General features: G+C 37.4%; 1 protein-coding gene across 1 annotated transcript in view; it reads right to left on the bottom strand.

Moving 5' to 3' along the window:
• DIP-lambda (Dpr-interacting protein lambda) overlaps window positions 1–20,769 on the bottom strand; it is a 206,339-nt gene that overhangs the window by 128,240 nt on the left and 57,330 nt on the right. Inside the window, exon 4 of the mRNA XM_068293340.1 lies at window positions 9,913–10,044. Within this exon, the coding sequence (XP_068149441.1) occupies window positions 9,913–10,044 (132 nt within the window). The remainder of the gene's footprint in view (window positions 1–9,912; window positions 10,045–20,769) is intronic.

Genomic DNA, 20,769 nt, shown 5'->3' with positions numbered 1-20,769 from the left:
CTGGCCACTTGCGCACTTTGCTTACAACTTGGAGCTTTAAACTGAGGGGGTTATAACATTCACAAAATGAATTTATTTAACAATATTCCGCGAAAGTTAACCCGGCCCTATTTTTTTTAAATAGTTTATATGGTGAATGTAAGATATATCGGTCCGTATCAAGAGAAGATTGGTATTTACCAAAACCGTTAAAACGAAATCTACCAAATTTCAATCTAATATTTAACTTTTAAAAAAGAAGATTATCTTAAAGCCAATACAAAAAGCAGATCGTCTGTATAGCCACTAAGTTCTATCATCAGCAGACTTTGCTAAGTATTTTAAAAACTGCCATAGTCACATCAGGTTATCAGCGCTAAAGCTAGTTGGGAGTTGCGACGAAATGAAGCGGAAAAAATTGTTCGTATAGTAATTTATGCAAAAAATAAAACCACACACTCCACTCTTACAGCCCACACAAAAAACGCAAAGGAAGTAACTCGTCTTGCAACCTTGGGTATACTACTCGTATGCACCAGTAAAACAAATATATTTTAAATTTATAATACCAAATACTTTTATGTATTTATAAAAAATTCTGTTCACATGCTTTTGGTTGCTGTATCTCAGTATCACGCTAAATCTCGCACCCTAGAGCCGCAACCTGCCAAGGGCCATCTTCGGCTTGATTTGGTACGTATATATTCCTGATCAGCATCAACAGCCGAGTCGATCAAGCCATGTCTGTCTATCTGTCCTTCTGTCCGTCAGTCCGTCTGTACTTCTTTCCATCGGTGTGAAAGGAGACTAATAAAGATAGAGCCACAAAATTTGGTATTGTATGTAAAGTGATCGAGTTTATTTCAAATTTTTGCCACGCCTCCTTCCGCCCCCGTAATTAAAAAAAACTCGATTATCTCCCGTAATTTTCTACCGTCATCCATCAAATCTGGCACACTTAAATTGAATTTGCTATTAATATCCAACATTTAACTCAAATCGGAGAAAAAATAGCCAAGTTATGCACATAAACATTTTTTTTCATAAGGCCAGAGTTGGCCGTTATCTGGTGGGGGCGCTAGGGTGCGCATATGCTTGAGCAAGCGAGATACTGAGTTATGCTTGTAAAAAGCATTTAAACACAATTTTCTTTATACATTTTTTTATAAATACATATATGCATTTGTTATTATAAACTTAAAATATATTTGTTTTACTGGTGCATGGGACACTTAAGTCGGGGAGACGACTTACTTACTTCATTTTAAATTGCGGGTGCGGAAAGGGTCGTGGCGAAAATTGGAAATAAACTCGATCACTTTACATACTGCACGAGTCTGCATACTAAATTTGGTGGCTTTAGCTTTTAGTCTCCGAGATCTAGGTGTTCATACAGACAGACGGACGTTGTTGATGCTGATTAAGAATATACATGTATATGTACTTTATGAGGTCGGAAAAGCTTCATTATGCCTGTTACATACATTTTGGCGAATTTTATATACCATTCACACGGTGACATGGTATTTAAATTATGAGCTATGCAGATCGTGACATTTTATATAAAATATAAATCTAATTGCAAGAAAAAACGTACTAGCTGCTAGGGCCATCGATACGTAATATATTAAATAGTTCGTTAAACAGTGTAGAAGGGGGTGAGATACCGAAGAGCCATATCCTCACCCGTTGGAAGCTTGTGCATTGAACCAGAATCTGGTCAACTCTTTTGTGTGTGTTGTTATTGTCACAGCTGCAGAGGGTGGGAGCTGAACCTGTGCCAGGGATTCCTTGATGACTGGGTACCCAAAGAAGCACAACATCGTTAGATATGCATATACTGCGGATACGGCTGATAATATTGAGGCTGTAGTTGATGTTTTGTACTGATGATAATGTCGACATGCTGTCAAAGCAAATTATGAATTTTGCTCTGTTCTTCTGTGCGAACTGACAGGCTTGTAGAACAGCAAAAGCCTCTGCCGTAAAAATAGAGTAGTCATTGGGGAGGCCGTTGGCTATAACAACATTCCTGTTACAGACTACTGCGAAGACTGTGAAGTCACTGGATTTCGATGCGTCTGTGAAAAGCCCTATCCGTTTTGGGTATTTATCTCTTTCTGATCTAAGCAGTTGCTTCAATTGGTCAATGCTAGTGTCACTCTTTCTACCAACATGAATGCCGAGATTAATATTTGAGTTTTGCAGTAGCCCGGGAGGTTGACAGGGAAGTCTCTTAGAATGACTAGGTACATATGTGTAGGAAACGCATTGATGCTATGCATTGCGGCTGTGTGATATGGGGCATAACTTTTTTGAGTGTGCAGTTGGAGCACCAACCGTAGATTGGCAGCCCATAATCCAACTTAGAGAGGATAAGTGCCTTGGTAACACATGCTAAAGTGTTAATGTGGATATTTAAAAATTTTGAGCTTAAGAATTTAATAACATTTACTCTGGATTCTAATTTGGATCTTAACTCTAGACAATGTTGTACAAAGTTAAATTTCTTATCGAATACAATTTCAAGTATTTTTAAGTTATCAACTAGCTCTATGGTTTTATTATTGAAAGATAAATGAGTAAAGGAGCAGTGGGGCTCTACAAATATGAAGAACTTTGCAAGGCGGCCCCCGATAGGTCTCCCAACCTTTTTATATCATTTAAGACTCGTGTAAGGGTATTGTTAGCGACAATAGTATCTTTTATCTTTGTGTAAATGATAGCATCGTCTGCATACACTGCGAGTTGTATGTTTGTGTGTTTAAGAACGGTTGAGTTGAATATTTCAAAAGGGAAGAAAAATAAAGTTACAGAGAGTGAGGAGACTTGGAAAGTGTATTATTAACCCGAACTCGAACGAAGCGTTAACGACCCTTGGATCAATTCTCCATTGGGCAGGTCAACGCGTTCAAATGCTTTTTCAAAATCAGTTCCTAAAATGGAGACATGATTTTTAGCTGAAAGGGCATCCGACTAGTGAAGGCAAAATTAATCATATGATACACAATAATCGATTATTTTGTTTCAATTTGCGATTAAATATAATCGATTAACGACATTTAATAAATCTATTCAATAATCGATTATTCGATCAAATAATCGCTTAGGTGGGTGAATTTCAGCGCGAATTTTACAAGCCAAGCTCATACAGCAAACTATTTCATTACGAATTAAAAGCGAAAGAAATGGCGCCGACGCAAAGTAAAGTGTGGAAGTACTACAACAAAGTCAATAACAAAGAAGTGAAATGCAATTTGTGTGGGAAGCAATTAAAATACTGCCAAAATACAACAAATATGTTGCAGCATTTAAAACTGAAACACGCCAAAGAGTTTGCGCACCTCAAGGTTAGTATTTCAGCTTTTATTTATAATAAACATAAATATTTTAATTTGATTATTTCTAGACACCGATCACACGTATTGAAGATACCGAAGATGAAGAGGAGGTGGTTGCGTCTACGTCAACAGCGCAAGATCCAAAGCTTGTGCAAACGCAACCAAAAATCCAAACAACATTTGCAAATGTAAATATGTAGCTTTGCATTAGGGGGCTCTAAGCACGACGAAATAACTAAGATTATAATGGAATTTATTGTCACGGATAATTATCCATTTTCTATGGTTGAAGGTAATAATGAATTGAATATCATAACTAATATTGTAAATTCAGTAATACTAAATTTAATTTTAGGATCAGGATTTTTAAAAATGATGAAAAAGATTTTTGGATTTTAAAAATTATGAAAATGACGACTGTAGCCCATGCAAATGAAAGCCAAGACAGTGTTAGTGATGGCTCAGTAAGTAGTGAAGTGGAGTTCGACTTATGGGCCCACCATAAATCGTTGGCACATAAACGCCGCAAATAAGAAGCGGAGTATTCCGATGTCCAAGACGAGCTGAGCTTTTTCCTCAACTCTCCTGTTTTGGAGCTGAAGCGCAACGTCATTGACGCCTGGGAGGAAATGAGATAGGTATACCCAAAATTCCATACAGTTGCACAGCGCTACTGTTTTCTGCTTGGCACATCTGTACCAGCTGCGCGCCTGTTTTCAAAAGCGGGAAATACGGCAACAGAAAAACGGAACAGATTAACTACGGAACATCTAAATAAACTTCTGTTCCTAAATTTTGTTTTAAATAAATAAAAATTATAATGTTTTACTACTTACAAAACAGTTTTGAGTATATATGAATAGCATTTTCTGTTTTCTTTACTATTTTAGCCATAAAATATATAAGAAAATGTAAAAATCATAAAAAAGTAAAACTATGAAAATAATCGTTAAAATAATCGATTTTTTTTTTTTATTTTGCGATTAATTGCGATTAATAACACTGTGATAGTCGAAAAAAAAGACATGGCAAAATTCGATGGTTTCACCCTATTTCGGGTCCAGCGAATCGAACTGCGTCATTAGTTTTTTAAGTTATCACGATGGTTTCATACAAAATTTTTTGCGGAAGTTTTTCATCAAAGTTGCCATTTTTTCGTAAAGGATGTTTTTTTCATTTGCTTCTAACTTCTAAAATATTCATTTTTTTTAAAAACTTTCTTTAGCAAAGTTTCTTAGAGAATTGAAGAATTGAAAGAGCTACAAATGTTGGGAAGTTATCTAGCCTCTAAATCCGTCCGTTCCCGAGCATTGGGACAAAATGTAAAAATAATCGAATCTTGACCAAATTTTTTTTATGTTTTCTTTCTCGCATTTTGCTAAAATTGATATTATTCCATTTGAAGCTTGATCATTATATGAGAATTTATTTTGCTCAATGGCAGCAGAAGAGACACCAGACCTATCTAATTTATGATTTATAATATAACCACATAATCAAATTGAATTTTTTTAGATATGTTAACAAAATTAAACTAAGTGTAGTTCTTTAGTTTTTGAAAAATATTTATACCATCGGAATAATAACTGCATATAAATTGTTTGACAACAATAGTAGTTGTCAAGGGCGTAGCCTGGATTGAGCCTGGATTGAGCACGGGGGAGGGGGAGGGGTGCATTTAAATCAATTTACTTAAAGTACTCAAGTGCTTACTTTACTTGATAATGCATTATAAAAGTTATGTTAAGAGAAAAAAAATGTTACCCCTTACAAACTTAAATACGCCCTTGATACATATTAGAAATATTTCCCATGAGCTTTAACTACGTAAGCCTTTTACCGCTATTCTACTGATATCGGTGGGTACTTATAAGAGCAAAAATACCTCTGTAAGCATAGATGTTAATCGTAATTTTGACTTGCGAACAAGTGTCCCACAAGTTTTGCCGGATTTTGCTACGTGTGTGGAAAATTTACGAGCCCACTATGCAATAACAATTTGCAAAATTGGTCGAAAAGGTTGCGCCCAAAAATGGTTTTCGGCATTCCAATGATTTAGATAGATTCACAATGGCATCATACGGATAACTGCTACGCATGCCAGAATAAACTCGCAAAACTAAAGAAGAGTTTCATGGTCTATAAAAGTGTTCAATCTGCACAGTACCTCATTCGGAGTATATTACAATTACAAAGATGTCAAAGCCCAACAGAAAGGTATACTTCGCCAACATTTGTCACCGAACCTGAAAAGTTACTTTCAACGTATGATCCATCCCAAATCGATAAAACTTGTCAACATCTCTAGATATCCCAAGCTCGATTATATACGATGGTAAGACAACTAAAATTGTCACAAAGGCAAGCGAACTCTTTAGCACATCATTTACGATCTGTTAACGTTTTGTCTAAGGATGTAAAAGTGTACGGATATCGGAAGAGACAAGAAGAGACTTTTGGACTTTTTCGCAAAAATATCGTTGGGTTAATGGAACATATGAATTGCACGTACAAACTAAAGGAGTGGCGATTGTTTATCGATTCAATGAAACTAATTTTGGATTGTGTTCAGTATAGAAAACATCAATGGAAAATATGTACTGACCTAAAAGTTGTTGCTCTACTCACTGGCTTGCAAGCGGGTTATACGAAAAACATGTATATACTTCATTTGTCATTGGGATACCAGATTATACCGACTGTATAAATATTTTTCAAAAACTAAAGAACTACAGTTAGTTTAATTTTGTTAACATATCTAAAAAAAAATTCAATTTGATTATGTGGTTATATTATAAATCGTAAATTAGATAGGTCTGGTGTCTCTTCTGCTGCCATTGAGCAAAATAAATTCTCATATAATGATCAAGCTTCAAATGGAATAATATCAATTTTAGCAAAATGCGAGAAAGAAAACATAAAAAAAATTTGGTCAAGATTCGATTATTTTTACATTTTGTCCCAATGCTCGGGAACGGACGGATTTAGAGGCTAGATAACTTCCCAACATTTGTAGCTCTTTCAATTCTAAGAAACTTTGCTAAAGAAAGTTTTAAAAAAAATGAATATTTTAGAAGTTAGAAGCAAATGAAAAAAACATCCTTTTCGAAAAAATTGGCAACTTTGATGAAAAACTTCCGCAAAAAATTTTGTATGAAACCATCGTGATAACTTAAAAAACTAATGACGCAGTTCGATTCGCAGGACCCGAAATAGGGTGAAAGCATCGAATTTTGCCATGTCTTTTTTTTTTTTTTTGAAAAAAACTATCACAGTGTAATCGCAAGGAAAAAAATAATCATATGATACAATAATCGATTAATTTATTTTTTTTGCCATCCCTACATCCGACACGAAATGATGGATCTGAAGAAGAGAGTCAATCGTTCCGTGTTTGCGTTTAAAGCAGGGCCCGGCACAAAGAGAGCGCTAGAAAAGTGTAGTTGTATGTGTGCACTTGCTTGTCTGCGTGTGTTGCTTTACACTGCGCAAAATGAAAGTTGACAAAATTTTGCCTCAAATCAAGAAAACGAGTACAGCAGCTAAACTGATGCAAGAGAAAGATAGAAAAACAAAGTAGCGATCAATTTTTTTATGTGCATCTCTCAAGAAAGCGACATAGATCTGCTTGCGTCGAAATGCCGAGGAAAACTAAATCCACCCTCATGCTCTTGATTTTTAGTGTGAGGACTTCGGCAGCCGTTCGGTTACACGCATACGACGAGCCGAACGTGTTCGTCCCCCGGGGGATATGAGTGCCTGGCTCTGGTTTAAAGGCTGATTGGTTGTGAGAAATAACCTGATTTTTTGACAAGCAACATTAGACGAGGGGAAAGAATTTTTTTCGAAAAGCTTGCTGAGGCAGGAGAGAAGAGAGATTGGCCAAAAGCTGCTGATCGAGTGCGCAGGCTTGTTTGGTTTCGGAATAGGCAAAACAATTGCCATTTTCCATGTGTGGGGGTATGAGCTGTACCGAAACATATCGTTGTAGATTTTGATTAAATAATGGGGTATGAAATTCGGTCAAAGCCGGGAGATTTCCCTTGGCGTTGGGGCGAATACTATTTGGGGTATTGGTTCTATGAAGTGCAATATCTTTTTTGAGAATGTATTGAGTCGAAAAGTTATTATCATTAGAAAAATCTGACCACATAACGCTGTGCTGATGTTAACACACGTTGGTCAACTTAAGCCTTTTTTTTGGGTACTGGGGGAGCCTCTTAATCGCTTTACATTAGGATTTGCGAGTTACCCGTGAAGTGAAGCTTAGGAGAGCTGCTTTTTTTGCGATCTTTGTTTCTCTTTTGAATATTGCATTTGCTTTTTTATAAGCAATTAAGTTATGTGTATTCATGTTGCGCTTGAAGATCGGCCATAGTTTTTGTTTTTAATCGCGTAATTTCATTGTGTTTTTATTCCACCAGGCTGGGTTGATTTTTTGGGATATATCCTTTGGTTTCTGGGATTGACACATTTGCGGCCTTGCGAATGGCTTTGGTCAGTTTGGCTACACCCTGATGGATGTTGCTGTATGAGCAATCGGTTAAGTTTAGAGAGAGATTTAACATAAATCTATCCCAATTTGCTGCATCAGTTTTGTATTTAGGGGTGAGAGTTATTCTGGCAGGCCGGAATTGTGTGACAATATTGGTTATGCTGGGAAAATGATCGCTGCCATGACCAAGAGCACCTCTGTAAAATATCTGCTGTAACCAGCATGATGTCAACACAAGTAAATTTGAAATGGTTTGAGAAGTGGGTGCGTGATCTATTATTTAGAACTGCGATATTGGATTGATACGACGCCGAAGATAATTTTCATGAAAGTATTGCGTTGGTGGTATATACAAAGTAATTACAGTTATTTTATTGTTGAAATCCATTAAAAGAGTGCATCGCGGTGAATGTTGCTGCTAATAACAATATTTTTATGGAGGATGTGGCGCTTATTTAGGAAGCCAATTCCTTCTTTCTGTGTTGAATTAAAGTTTTTAAAGTAACCAATATATGGCTGGGGGAAAATTGTGTTTTTAGAGGTGTTAGCCAGGTGGGTTTCTTGGATGCATATAACATAATATAATGAGTTCATGGTAATTATTTGTATATCCGTTCATATTCCAATTTAAGATTTTAATGGACATTGGGATATTAATAAAAATGACATGTTATACCTTAAGTTTAGAATAAAGGGTGGAAGAAGTCAGATTAAAAGGAGGAGTCATCCATTGACTCGTCTGTTAGTGTGAAGGTAGTTTCTACATTTGTAGGCAAGCGAATTGCCGAGTTTTTATTTTTTGTTTTGTTTTGCCTGTTTAAAGAACTAGAATTCACTAGATCGTTGGCTTGCTGTATACTATGACTAGTGTTTAGGAAGTAGGAGGATGCTTTGTGGTGAGAGGGTGAAGTACGGTGGAAGGGTATGAAGGTGGATAGGGTGGGTGTTTGTGTTTGTCGAATTACAGTTTTTTCTTGTTAGGGAACTTTTGATGATTTCTTGGTTTTTGATAGTTTCTGTTGGTGTGTTGTGTTTGTCTTGCGTGGTGATTGCAGAGGCGGCTACCTTGGCAAATAAGGTGGGACGACGGGGGGACTGTGCTGCTTAAGAAAAATTCTAGCTTCGCCTAACGTACATTTGTTACCCGTTTTTATTTTGAGTTCTTCTTTTTGTTCAATATATTTATTGCAGATAGGTGAAGAGGTGGCGTGTTTGCGTCGGCGCCACAGTTTGCGCATTGCGTACGGGTGCATTCGTCATCGGGGTGGGATGGGAGGTTGCAGTTAGCACAAACGGCGTCATTAGAGCAATGCTTAAAGGTGTGTACAAGAAGTTGGCAAGTTTTACACCTCATGGGATTGGGAATGTACTCCCTCAAGTTGACTGTGTTCCAGGCAATAGATAAATTATTTTGAAGAGTAAAAACAACAACCTGGTTTTGCCTTTCCCGCAAATTTTCTAGTGAATTTATATATCGACACAACGTTCTGCAGTTTTAGTTCCCCAACAATTTCTTCTTCAGGTATGTTATTAAGGAAGGATGCGTAGATTGCGCCCTTTATGTTAATAAGAGAATCGTGCTATTTGTTTGTAACCTCTCAAATACCCGGCAAGTTGTTTGTTTTGATGAATTTATCAGCGACTTCTTTGCTTTTTACCAACAGGAGAAGGTTGACGACGCGTAGTAGTGAGATGGAGAGCACATCGGGGCTAATAAGCTTTTTATTGCAGAGCAAGAATATTCCGATATAGGCCTCATTCTTAGCAGACAGGGTCATGTATTTTGGGGGTTTTGCCCTGATGGCGTAACTTCAGGGAGTCCTGGGAAATCGAGAAGGATTTTTAGATGTTGTCTTTTCGTTTTAGCTTTTGGGCTGTCACTAATAAGTGATCGCGTGCAAATGAACAAGAGGATATAAAAAAGAAAATGAAAAGTAGATAAGGTGCCGGGAAACTAACAGAAGCGAGTCAATTGGGAAGACAACCGATCGCGTTGAGTGTTAGTCGAAGACTGCCAATATATTAATATTGGAATAAAACATCGAAGGAGTACAGAGTTCAAATAGTAGTAATGATAAATCAAACAAATAAACTTACAGTTTACATGTACATCAAAACGCTTGCTTACTGAAGGTGGTACACCGTTAGATGCTATGCAAAGATATCCACCCATATCGCTACGATGAACATTTGTCAGCGTTAGGCGTTCTCCTTCAACGTTCTTTATGGCTACAAAGAAAAATAGTTGATTTTATTTTTTTTGCTTCCTTGTTTCCTTAATATATTAATAAAATTTTTAATTATAATTTAATATACATAGGAGTATAAAAAATGCAAGTAAATTTGAATTGAAACTTATCTAAAATTTGAGAGCGGGTTTATTTAAATGACATTTAGTTTAATTTAATTGAGAAATAGAATAATAGAAAATTAATATATATGTATATATATCTCATGTTCAACCGGATGCTATAGAGGCCGTGTACGGTATCAGTGACGTTTCTTAATTACTTCGTTATTTTCTAGGTCATTAATCAGCACGAGGAGACGAGTTCAAATGTCCGTCAGTCCATCCGTCTGCATCAAAGCGAACTCCTTCTACCCCGGAAGAGCTACAGAGTTGCACACTGAACTAAAAACTACGTTACTTCTTATGTTATAGCCATTAACAACTGTGCTCAATTTGATCAAGATCAAGGGACTATATCTTATAGCTTCCATAGGAAAGATTGGTGGAAAACAGTAACTTTGTTACTTACAAGCATTGACGCCGTCGAAGTCAACCCCGTACGTTTGATTTTTTTTTTAGAACCTGTCCTAAATGAACAACAAGCTCTGGAATCACCAATTCGACCTTGGTTAAAAGGCAGGTCAAGTCCTTTCAGACGTCTAGTCTGGATGCTGTTGTTCTGCAGTTATATGTATATATATACTTTATGGGGTCGTAAACATCTCCTTCTGTGCGTTACAAACATCTGACAAATTTTTTAATAACCTTTGCAAGGGTATAAACAAGAATGTTATGGCCACTTCGGTCAGAATAATCGAACAAAATTCGATTGAGATTTTTTTGGATTCGATTGTTAGTTATAGTCGATACGAGCCACACAACACACAATATCCGGCCAGTCTCGAATGATTACTCAAATAGCTTATACTAGACCAGGCTTGAGTCGAAATTTAGTTTTCTCCATCCTTGCTTTAAGCTCACATAATACATACTTGTTGTTTACAAAAGTAATTTATTTCTAACGTTTAAATATTAATTTGGCCTTGTAACTGCTATACATTTAACTTTTATGCTGCACTTCTATTTCCTCAGTAAACGTAAGATGCATCACTATTTCCTTAGTACACTTAAGTTTCCTCAGACTTAAATATTTAAATGAAGCAAGTAAGTCGACTCGTCGACTTGGGTACACCAGGTGAAACAAATATTTCAAATTTCGAAAACCAAATTTACATATGTCTATTAAATTGTTTTTACATGTTTCATAGTATGTGCTATCTCGCTCACTCTACGTACACACGAGCACTCTAGCGCCGCTACTAGCCAACGGCCAATTCTGGCCTTGTGGACCGCTTAGTAAAATACGTTCATACGCATATTTTGCATGTCCTTCCTTCTGCCTGTTACATACATTTTGGCGACTTTAATATACCATTTCACCCTATGGGTGTATGGTATAATGAGTATACCATTAAAAGTCATAAATTGAAAGGATAGTTCATCCAATACTATTTGTTTACAAAAAAGAAATTATGTTTATACAATATTCAACTAGATGATTATACCATACACCCATAGGGTGAAATGGTATATTAAAGTCGCCAAAATGTATGTAACAGGCAGAAGGAAGCTTCTCCGACCCTATAAAGTATATACATTCTTGATCAGGATGAACAGCCGAGTCGATCTAGCCATGTCCGTCTGTGCGTCCGTCCGTCCGTCCGTATGAACACGCAGATCTCGGAGACTATAAGAGCTAGAGCCACCAAATTTGGTATGTATACTCGTGTATTTTGTACATATATCAATTTAATTGGAATTTCGGCCACGCCCCCAGGAATTACATAAAACTATTTTTCTTAAAAAGTATAACAGCTAGAGACATCAAATTTAGTTTGTTTACCCGTTTAGTTAGCGCGCAGAAATTAATTGTTCAAACTTTTTGCCACGCCACCTTACGCCCCCAGGAATCACATAAAACTGTTTTTCTTAAAAAGTATAATAGCTAGAGACATCAAATTTGACATGTAGACTAGTTCAATAGACGCGCAGAAACTGGCTATTTAAAAATTTTGCCACGCCCACTTCCGCCCCCGAAAATTAAACAAAACTGATTTTATCAAAAACAAACAAAGCTAAAGTCACCAAATTTAGTATGTATACTGGCTTAGTATGCGCGCAGAGTATATATATTTTCATATTTTGCCACGCCCACTTATTTCATTTTTTTTTATTTTATTTTATTTATTTACGTCAACTAACACAGCAGTCGACGAAAAAGCTTAAGCTAAAGACAGATAGTAATTAAATGAAGAAGGTAGCTTAGCTTTATACACAACTAAACATCCCCGACCCGGTGGAGGTGTTTTATTTGCACAAGGTGCCAGCTATGCCCCGATTCACAGCCAATGTGACCAGGGATGAGTTGCAGCCAATCCAAGTCCAGAATATTTTCATTGGTTTCGCTGTAGATGATTAAAAAGTATAGCGCGAAGAGAAGTGACAGAAAGATGAGGAGAGATAAGGTGAGAAAGGTTGTTAAAAGATTGGCAAAGAACACGAAGAGGTTCGTGAAGAGAGTAGTTAGTCAGACATCTACTAAGGTGAATAGGAAAAAAGTTTCTGGTCCGACGTGAGGGAACACAAAAATACAGCGTATCTAGTAAATTGGTAGAAATGACTTCGCCGTTGACTAGTTTATGGAGAAAGAGAATGCCAAAAACAAGCCTACGGTTATAAAGTGAAGGAAGATTAATAAGAAGAAGTCTGTCAGAATAAGAAGGTAGGCAAAGACCCGGGTCCCAATTTAGACCGCGTAGCGCAAACATAAGGAATTGATTCTGTACCGATTCAATACTACGCTGGTGAACATCATATTGAGGGTTCCACACTGGCGAGCAATATTCTAGAGTACGGCGAACTAACGAAGTGTATAAAACCTTTGTTACATAGGGATCATCAAATTCTTTGGCCCAACGTTTAATGAAGCCGAGAAGGCTGCTTGCTCTGTTGACAATTGAAGAAATATGAACATTAAATGAAAGTTTAGGGTCAAACATAACGCCTAAGTCTTTGAATGATGGAACACAATCTAACAGAACAGACTTAATAGAGTAATGAGCTAGGAGCGGAGACAAACGACTGAAAGTCATAAAAAGAACACTTAGAGGCATTAAGGTGTAATTTATTAACGTGGCACCAATCACAGAACGCATCGAGATCTGATTGCAAGTACTGTTGGAAAGACGGATCATTATAGGAATAACAAATCTTGACGTCATCCGCAAACATGAGCACGCGTGAATGGGCCAAAGACAAATCATTTATAAACAATGTAAATAATAGTGGGCCCAGATGACTGCCTTGGGGTACACCTGACGTAACTCGAACAGTTTTAGATATCGAGGAACGAAAAGACACCTTTTGGGTTCTGCCAATAAGATACGACTTTAACCAACCCAATAATTTTGGTGAAAAACCCATGATGTTAAGTTTCGCGAGAAGCAAAGAATGATCAACCGTATCAAAAGCCTTACTGAAGTCAGTATAAATAACATCAGTTTGACACTTTTTACGGAAGCCATGGTGTACAAGGGTAGTCAATTCTAAAAGGTTGGTGAGCGACGAACGACCTTTCATGAAACCATGCTGACAAGGAGAAATAGTGGATCTGGATAGATGTTGAAGGGAAGACGTAATAATTTTCTCAAACAGTTTAGGTATTGCCGAAAGTTTGGCAATGCCACGGTAGTTGGAAACATCCGATTTGCTACCCTTTTTAAAAAGCGGAATAATAAAAGACACTTCCGCGGCCATAATTAAGAAAAAACCGATTTCCTCCTGTAGTTTTTTGACTATCGCATTCAAATTCGGCAGACTAATTAATCTTATTTATTTCTACAAAACTACAAAATTTTATTGAAATCGGACTAGAAACATGCAAAATATGCGTATGAACGTATTTTACTACGCGGTCCACAAGGCCAGAATTGGCCGTTGGCTAGTAGCGGCGCTAGAGTGCTCGTGTGTTCGTAGAGTGAGCGAGATAAGAAACATGGAAAAACAATAGACATACATTTGGTTTTCGAAATTTGAAATATTTGTTTCACCTGGTGTATGGTATACCCAAGTCGACGAGACGACTTACTTGCTTCATTTTTATTTTCGTTCCGCTAACCTTGTAGTTGTAGGGATACCCACGCTCTCTTACACTCTTTTACATTTTTTTCGCAATTTGCTATATGGGACAAAATGTCTAAAGTAGGTGCCAAGTAAGCAGCAGCAGCTAATAAAAGAAATAAGTTTGCGGAACTACAAGATGACAATAACATTGCTGATTCCGAGTAGACAGCGTTGACACTGACACCAATCAACGGTACGTTAAAGAAAACTGGACTGCTCCACTGGAGTGGCGAATTCGCATATCCAAAATCAAGAATCTATCTACACCTGAAAAGAACAATAAACCACCACTGATTGTGTGCACTGGAATCTCCTCAATCAAAAATCTTGAACAAGAAGTATTACAAGACCTACCAGAAAATTCTTTCACTGTGAAAAACAATAGGGGCACTGTTTGCGTATACACTAACAACAGTTATGAATTTAGAAAATGAGTTGCTTACTTTAGAAAACTAGAAAATTTTACTGTTACAAGTAATGAATTTAGAAAATTAGTTGCTTACTTTTGAAAACTAAAAAATTTTACATCAAATTTTACTGTTACAATCTAAGGGGTCTGCATAAAAACCTGCACTTTGATACTGATACAGACCAATTGAAAAATGAACTTACAAACAGGAACCACAAAGTACTCAATATTCATAACCTAATCGGCAGGATTTCGAAAACGCCTCTACATATATTTTTTGTGGACTTGGCTCAACAGGCCAACAATTGTTGCAATAATCAGATATACGACATTCGCGTCTTATGCAACCAACGTTGCACTATTGAAGCTCCAAGGAAATTTTATGACCTTACTCAATGTCGTAAATGTCTAAATTTCGGCCACACCAAATACGGGTGCCATAAAATAGCTCGTTGTGCTAGTTGTGGAAATTTTGGTAACATGACAACTGGCTGCCATAAAGGACCCGATTCACTCAAAACCTGTGCTCTTTGCAATGAGAACCACTCGGCTCACTACAAAGGAAGCTTTATTTATCGAAAGTTTCTTAATGGCAACAGGAAAAACAAAAGATCCCCTATTTCCAACCCTACCGCTGTTCAAGGAAATAATTAAACCAAACCCCGCTTCAGCAAATCAAGTAAAGCAAGAATATTCGTTCACCGAGAGGAAGCTAATCACCATAGTGACGCTTCCATTCTTAATTCGAATATCTATCTTCCCCCAAACACAAATATTTCCCATCACCTTAATTGGAGGTGATTGAAAAATAACGCGCGTGGTACAATTAATACCATGGCGCTCAACTGCTTAAAAAAAGTGTTGAGAATGTAACTGCTGCTGCTTCACCCGCTACCCATACCATACTCAACTCTCCGTTAAATAACCAAGGCAATCTTCCTGACCACATCAAAACCCTCCAAGCATATAATCGCTAGCTTCGAAAACGCTGGATAAGACTAAGGATTCCCGTCTACACAAAAATGCTTAATGCTGTAGGCAGACGCTTAAAGAAATAATTGGCAGAGATGCTCCAACAGCGAATATCAGATCAGAGTACCATTTGGCAGTTTCCCCGTAAACTACGTAGGCAACCTCATCGTCACCATCCAATTCGAAATGCTGCTGATGGTTGGCTCCTGGATGACACGGATCAGGCTGAGGCTCTTGCAGGGCATCTCAAGCAGCAGTTTTTCCCAGCCCTTATTGCAAACCAAGCAGACATAGAAGAGACGGAATCAAGTTTACTCGCTCATGTACTTGAATATGACACCATCACTTCCTGTACAAATTAGACGTGTGAAACTTAAGAAAGGGACGTGTCACATCTCATCGATGGAAAAGTGCTTAAGGCTGACACCTGGCACACCTGGATAGCCATGAATGCCGAATCACCAATTTGGTTTCAGGAGTCAGCCTGGTGCGTCTGAACAAGCCTTTGACCGGATATGGCACTCTGGACTACTTCAAGAAATACGAGAAGTTTTACCACCACTGTTTTATGTCTTTCTGCATCATATTTCCGAGAAAGAAGATATAATGTGTGTATAGGGATTCCAGAGAGAAGGAAAATAACCCAATCTTCATTCATTGAATTTAAAATGTAAACTCATTTTATTAACAATGGTATGGAGTTAATATAGGAAATCTTAGGCTCTAGGAGTTAACAATTGTTCTTAAAATATCTTATTCTAATGAGAATCAAACCCACGTTTTCGCGGGTTGAAAATTATTATTATTTTCGGCACGGCGTCGGCCACTTGACATCCTGCCGTTGTGATCTTTTGGGTCAGTTAAGAATTACAAGTGTTTTTTCCACAACATATGTGGCTGATTGTAATTTAGTAAGTACAGTTGTATTATATTTTCTTTAGTGCATTTGATTTGGTGAAGCCGCTTAATTATAAACAAATTATAATTATTAACAAATCTTAAACAAATTATATCGGCACGGCGTCGGCCACTTGACATCCTGCCGTTGTGATCTTTTCGGTCATTTAAGAATTACAAGTGTTTTTTCCACAACATATGTGGCTGATTGTAATTTAGTAAGTACAGTTGTATTATATTTTCTTTAGTGCATTTGATTTGGTGAAGCCGCTTAATTATAAACAAATTATAATTATTAACAAATCTTAAACAAATTATAATTATGTTTGCTTTTACTGAATTCCATACTTTATTTGTTATGTTACTAATATCGCCTACGTGCGAAGTTTTAATAGCTATCTAATAATAGGCTACTAAAATTTTATCTTCTGCCCTAGCTGTGCAACATGATCTGAGGCTCAAAATTCCTTGTTCTGGTATCTCCAGCACCTCCTGGTGTTCGTTACCGCATTGGACTCTGTCTTTAGTCTTAGGTGGGATTTTGAATAACCAACTACTACTGCAATCTAATTCTACCCAATAAGATCTTGTCTCCACAACAGTTGGATTTGGTTTTCTGTTCAAAAGGTGTTATCTCACAGGTATCATCATTGGCACTACTCCATGGCCAACTTCCTTCACATGTTCTCCTGTTCGACTGCCAGTCCCGACATTTTTGCATAGCCGATTCAGATATTAAGTGATACGAGTCTATCTCAAAATTATATATTAAGTACTGACTATCTATATGGATCATTACCATTTGATTAGTGCTTAATCGTGCCGGCACTGGAATAACTTTGTAAAGAAAAGATTAGTTTTCCGTCCATAAAAATACCCTTGGCCGTCAACAAAGTGTATATATCTTTTAACTCATTACCTGTCCTTTTACCTGGTAATACTAATGTTTCGGACAACTTGTCCTTTATTTTTGTTATTTCCAATTTTATCTGGCTTGGTTTTAAAATGTCAGGTTTCCACCTACCATAGTTAATGTTTATTAAAAGATTTATAATTCCTGTCTGAATTTTTTCATCAATCGCGGAACTCAGTTGCCTTACAATCATGAAGAACTGGATGGATTCTCTAGTAAAGTTATAATTTTTTTCGTCTATAGTTGTCTTGAGAATGTTTATCTTCGAGTCTACTATCGATGTCTGTCTTTCTTCTAGGTGTTTCAAATTTTGCTGATTTGTCAGTCAACTTCTTATGTTCTCTTTCACCTGTACTCTGTCATCTGCACCATGATGCCAAATAACATAATGGGAGAATCATTGGTAGCCCAACCAGATGCGGACCCAGTAACACAGCGATCCATTCTAGAGCAATGGGAATTAGTGCAACGGCTTAAGCATACATTCTGGACACAATGTTTTCAGGAGTACTTACAACAGGAATTGCAGGGTACATCCAAATGGAAGAAACCATATAACAATGTCAAAGTAGGCATGATGGTAATTCTAAAGAAAGATAATGTGCCAATCTTGCAGTGGCCGATTGGACGAATTGTAAAAATTTATTTAGGCTTGGATGGATACGTCCGTGTGGTGGACGTTAAAACATCTAGAGGCGCCTACAAACGGGCTATCCATAAACTAGCTTCCTTGCTTAGAGAGACAGAGATAAACCGTAAAATCGAGGCAGATGACACAGAATCCAATTCCCATGAAGGTATCGGGGACACTGCAGATCCAAAGACAAAAAGACGTGTGTCGGTCGGTCTGCCAACGTTGGCAATGACGATCTGCTTAATGCTGTTGTTACTTCCTAAACCATTTGCTCAAAGGACCAACATTACTCGATTCAACCCCAAACCAGGCATATACTACGAAAGTATTATATGGTATTGGCCCAGAAAGAATGGCAACGTCGACCTGAAGACATTTTCAGACAGAGTAGTAAAGGTTAGAAAAAATGTTAATGAACGAACATTGCGAACGGTTTATTTGGTGTGCTGGACTCCAAATACGCAACAGAGATGTCAGGCACGATACGAAAGGTTAAATCAAATGAAGACTACTTATTGAATTTGCTGCAAAAACAAGCAATTTTCATTGACTCAACGATAAATATCATTAAGCGAGACGAAGCCACAATTGAAAATCAGATGAAACTAATGAAACAACAAATGAACGACATAACCAAGGTCCAGGACAATGCGGTAAAAGCATTGCAATGGTATATCACGCTACCTAATCAGATGACAGTGACTTCAGGGAATTTGCAACGAATTCAAACCGAAATTTCCCGAGTATTCACAGATGCCCATCAAAGCAAAACAACCCCATTACTACTTTCACCAGGGCAGTTTCGGGAACATCTGAACCAACTTAAGAGACATCTTCCGTTTGGCTTGGATTTGCCAGCTCCAGATAACAACGTCTTGCAATTATATGGCTTAATGAAGGCACAAGGCACAATCGCAAACAGTCATGTGATATTTAAAGTCACGTTTCCATTGGTGGCAAAGCAGGCAGTGCAACTGTATAACCTGGTACCCATTCCAGCAATTGGAAGTCATGGGGTTGTAATCATGAACATTAAAATTCCCATTATTGCTGTCAACAAAGAACAGAATCAATATATTGGGCTTTCAAGGGCAGATTCGGAACAATGCCATCAGCTCAACGACGAGCAATATATTTATTTTGATAACCAAACGTTCACGGGTAATAGCAACTGTGAGTTCCAACTATTTAAAGACTCAAAATCATCAACTTGTCAGATACAACACACAAACAGCCGGCACACCAAGTGATCGTCTCCTACGTAGCGCTAACTATACCATTGGTTCTTGTGATGGTGTATGGAATACGGAGATAACGTTGACAAGGTGTTCAACGGCCGGGAGTATGTTGGTGATTGGATTATATAAAATACTAGAGACCCGGCGAACTCTGTTCCGGAAAAACACAAACACAAAACACAAAAAAAATTAAATAACTACATTAATCATTCATTATTATTTCTGTATTTAGTACATAGGTTGCTCTTCACTTAAGTACCTTGTGATACACGACATTTTTTGTTTTATTTTCAGGCGCAAAAACAAACAACGTAGATGGTCTTCAGACACGTAAACATGCCACGTATAATTGACCATGGGAAAAACATGAATGTTCTAGATTTAAAACACAAACTTTTAGGGATTGGTCTTGTGATTTGTTGATAGTCATGGCAAATGCAAGACGTATCGGAAATTGAAGTCTTTTAAATTCAAACGGCATATTGGTTGGGATCATCGGGATCCTCGGAATGAGAACTTCCTCGCCTTTGAACATTCCTATCATTATCGTAGCGTAAATTACATTGATCATCAATTTACTAACCACCAAACGCGTAACGTTGCACAGTTTTGGTTGGTTTATGTTCCGAAGTATGATTACTACGGAGCCAACATTTAGGCGCAAATTGTGCGGTGGTAAGACAGGCACGTCCAAAGAGTTTAAAAACTCAATTGGATAGTTGGTGGTGACGCAGTCAATAGATTTGAATGAATGCATTGTTCCAATGATCTTATTTTGAATTATGTAGTTCAGGTCATCTACATCTTTATTCTTAGCCGCTAAAATTGCTCGCTCACACAACCATTCATTATTTTTGTAGCCTGAAATAATATTTGGAAATACATTGTTGATAAGTTCGTCTTTTGATGAGACAAAATTGCAGAAATTATTTGATCGATTATCGATTCATCGACAGGTACTTGACCATTACCGATAGTCAGGAATTGTTCCGAGAAACCTTCAGCAGATGTATAATTAAGCAATGTAACTCTCATGTTTGTTGTCAGCTGCAGTTTCTTCACATAGCGCCATAGATTTGACGATTTGAGCCAAGCGTTTATTCTATCGGCAGCCATAGATCTTGGAATTACTGGCAGTATTTGGCGGAAATCGCCAGACAGTAAAATCATTGCTCCTTCAAAACATCTCGAGTCATTGCGTAAATCTTTTAATATTCGGTTAAGTGCTTCTAATGCACGTTTATGCGCCATTGTGCATTCGTCCCAGATGATGAATTTCGATGCCGCTAAAACTTTGGCCATTGCTGAGTGTTTTGCAATATTACACGTTGGTTCTTCAATAGTTTGAAGATTTAACGGTAATTTGAATGCTGAATGAGCCGTGGTTGAGAAGCACGAATTAATGCTCTTCTTCGTTGAATACTAACGCGGCGCTCTTCACGTGTAATTTCTCCTTGTTCATCGGATACTTGACTCGCG

Source organism: Drosophila tropicalis, unplaced genomic scaffold (genome assembly GCF_018151085.1).
Source record: "Drosophila tropicalis isolate 14030-0801.00 unplaced genomic scaffold, ASM1815108v1 contig_1, whole genome shotgun sequence".
NCBI lineage: Eukaryota > Metazoa > Arthropoda > Insecta > Diptera > Drosophilidae > Drosophila > Drosophila tropicalis.
This window is presented reverse-complemented; position numbering and strand designations above follow the sequence as displayed.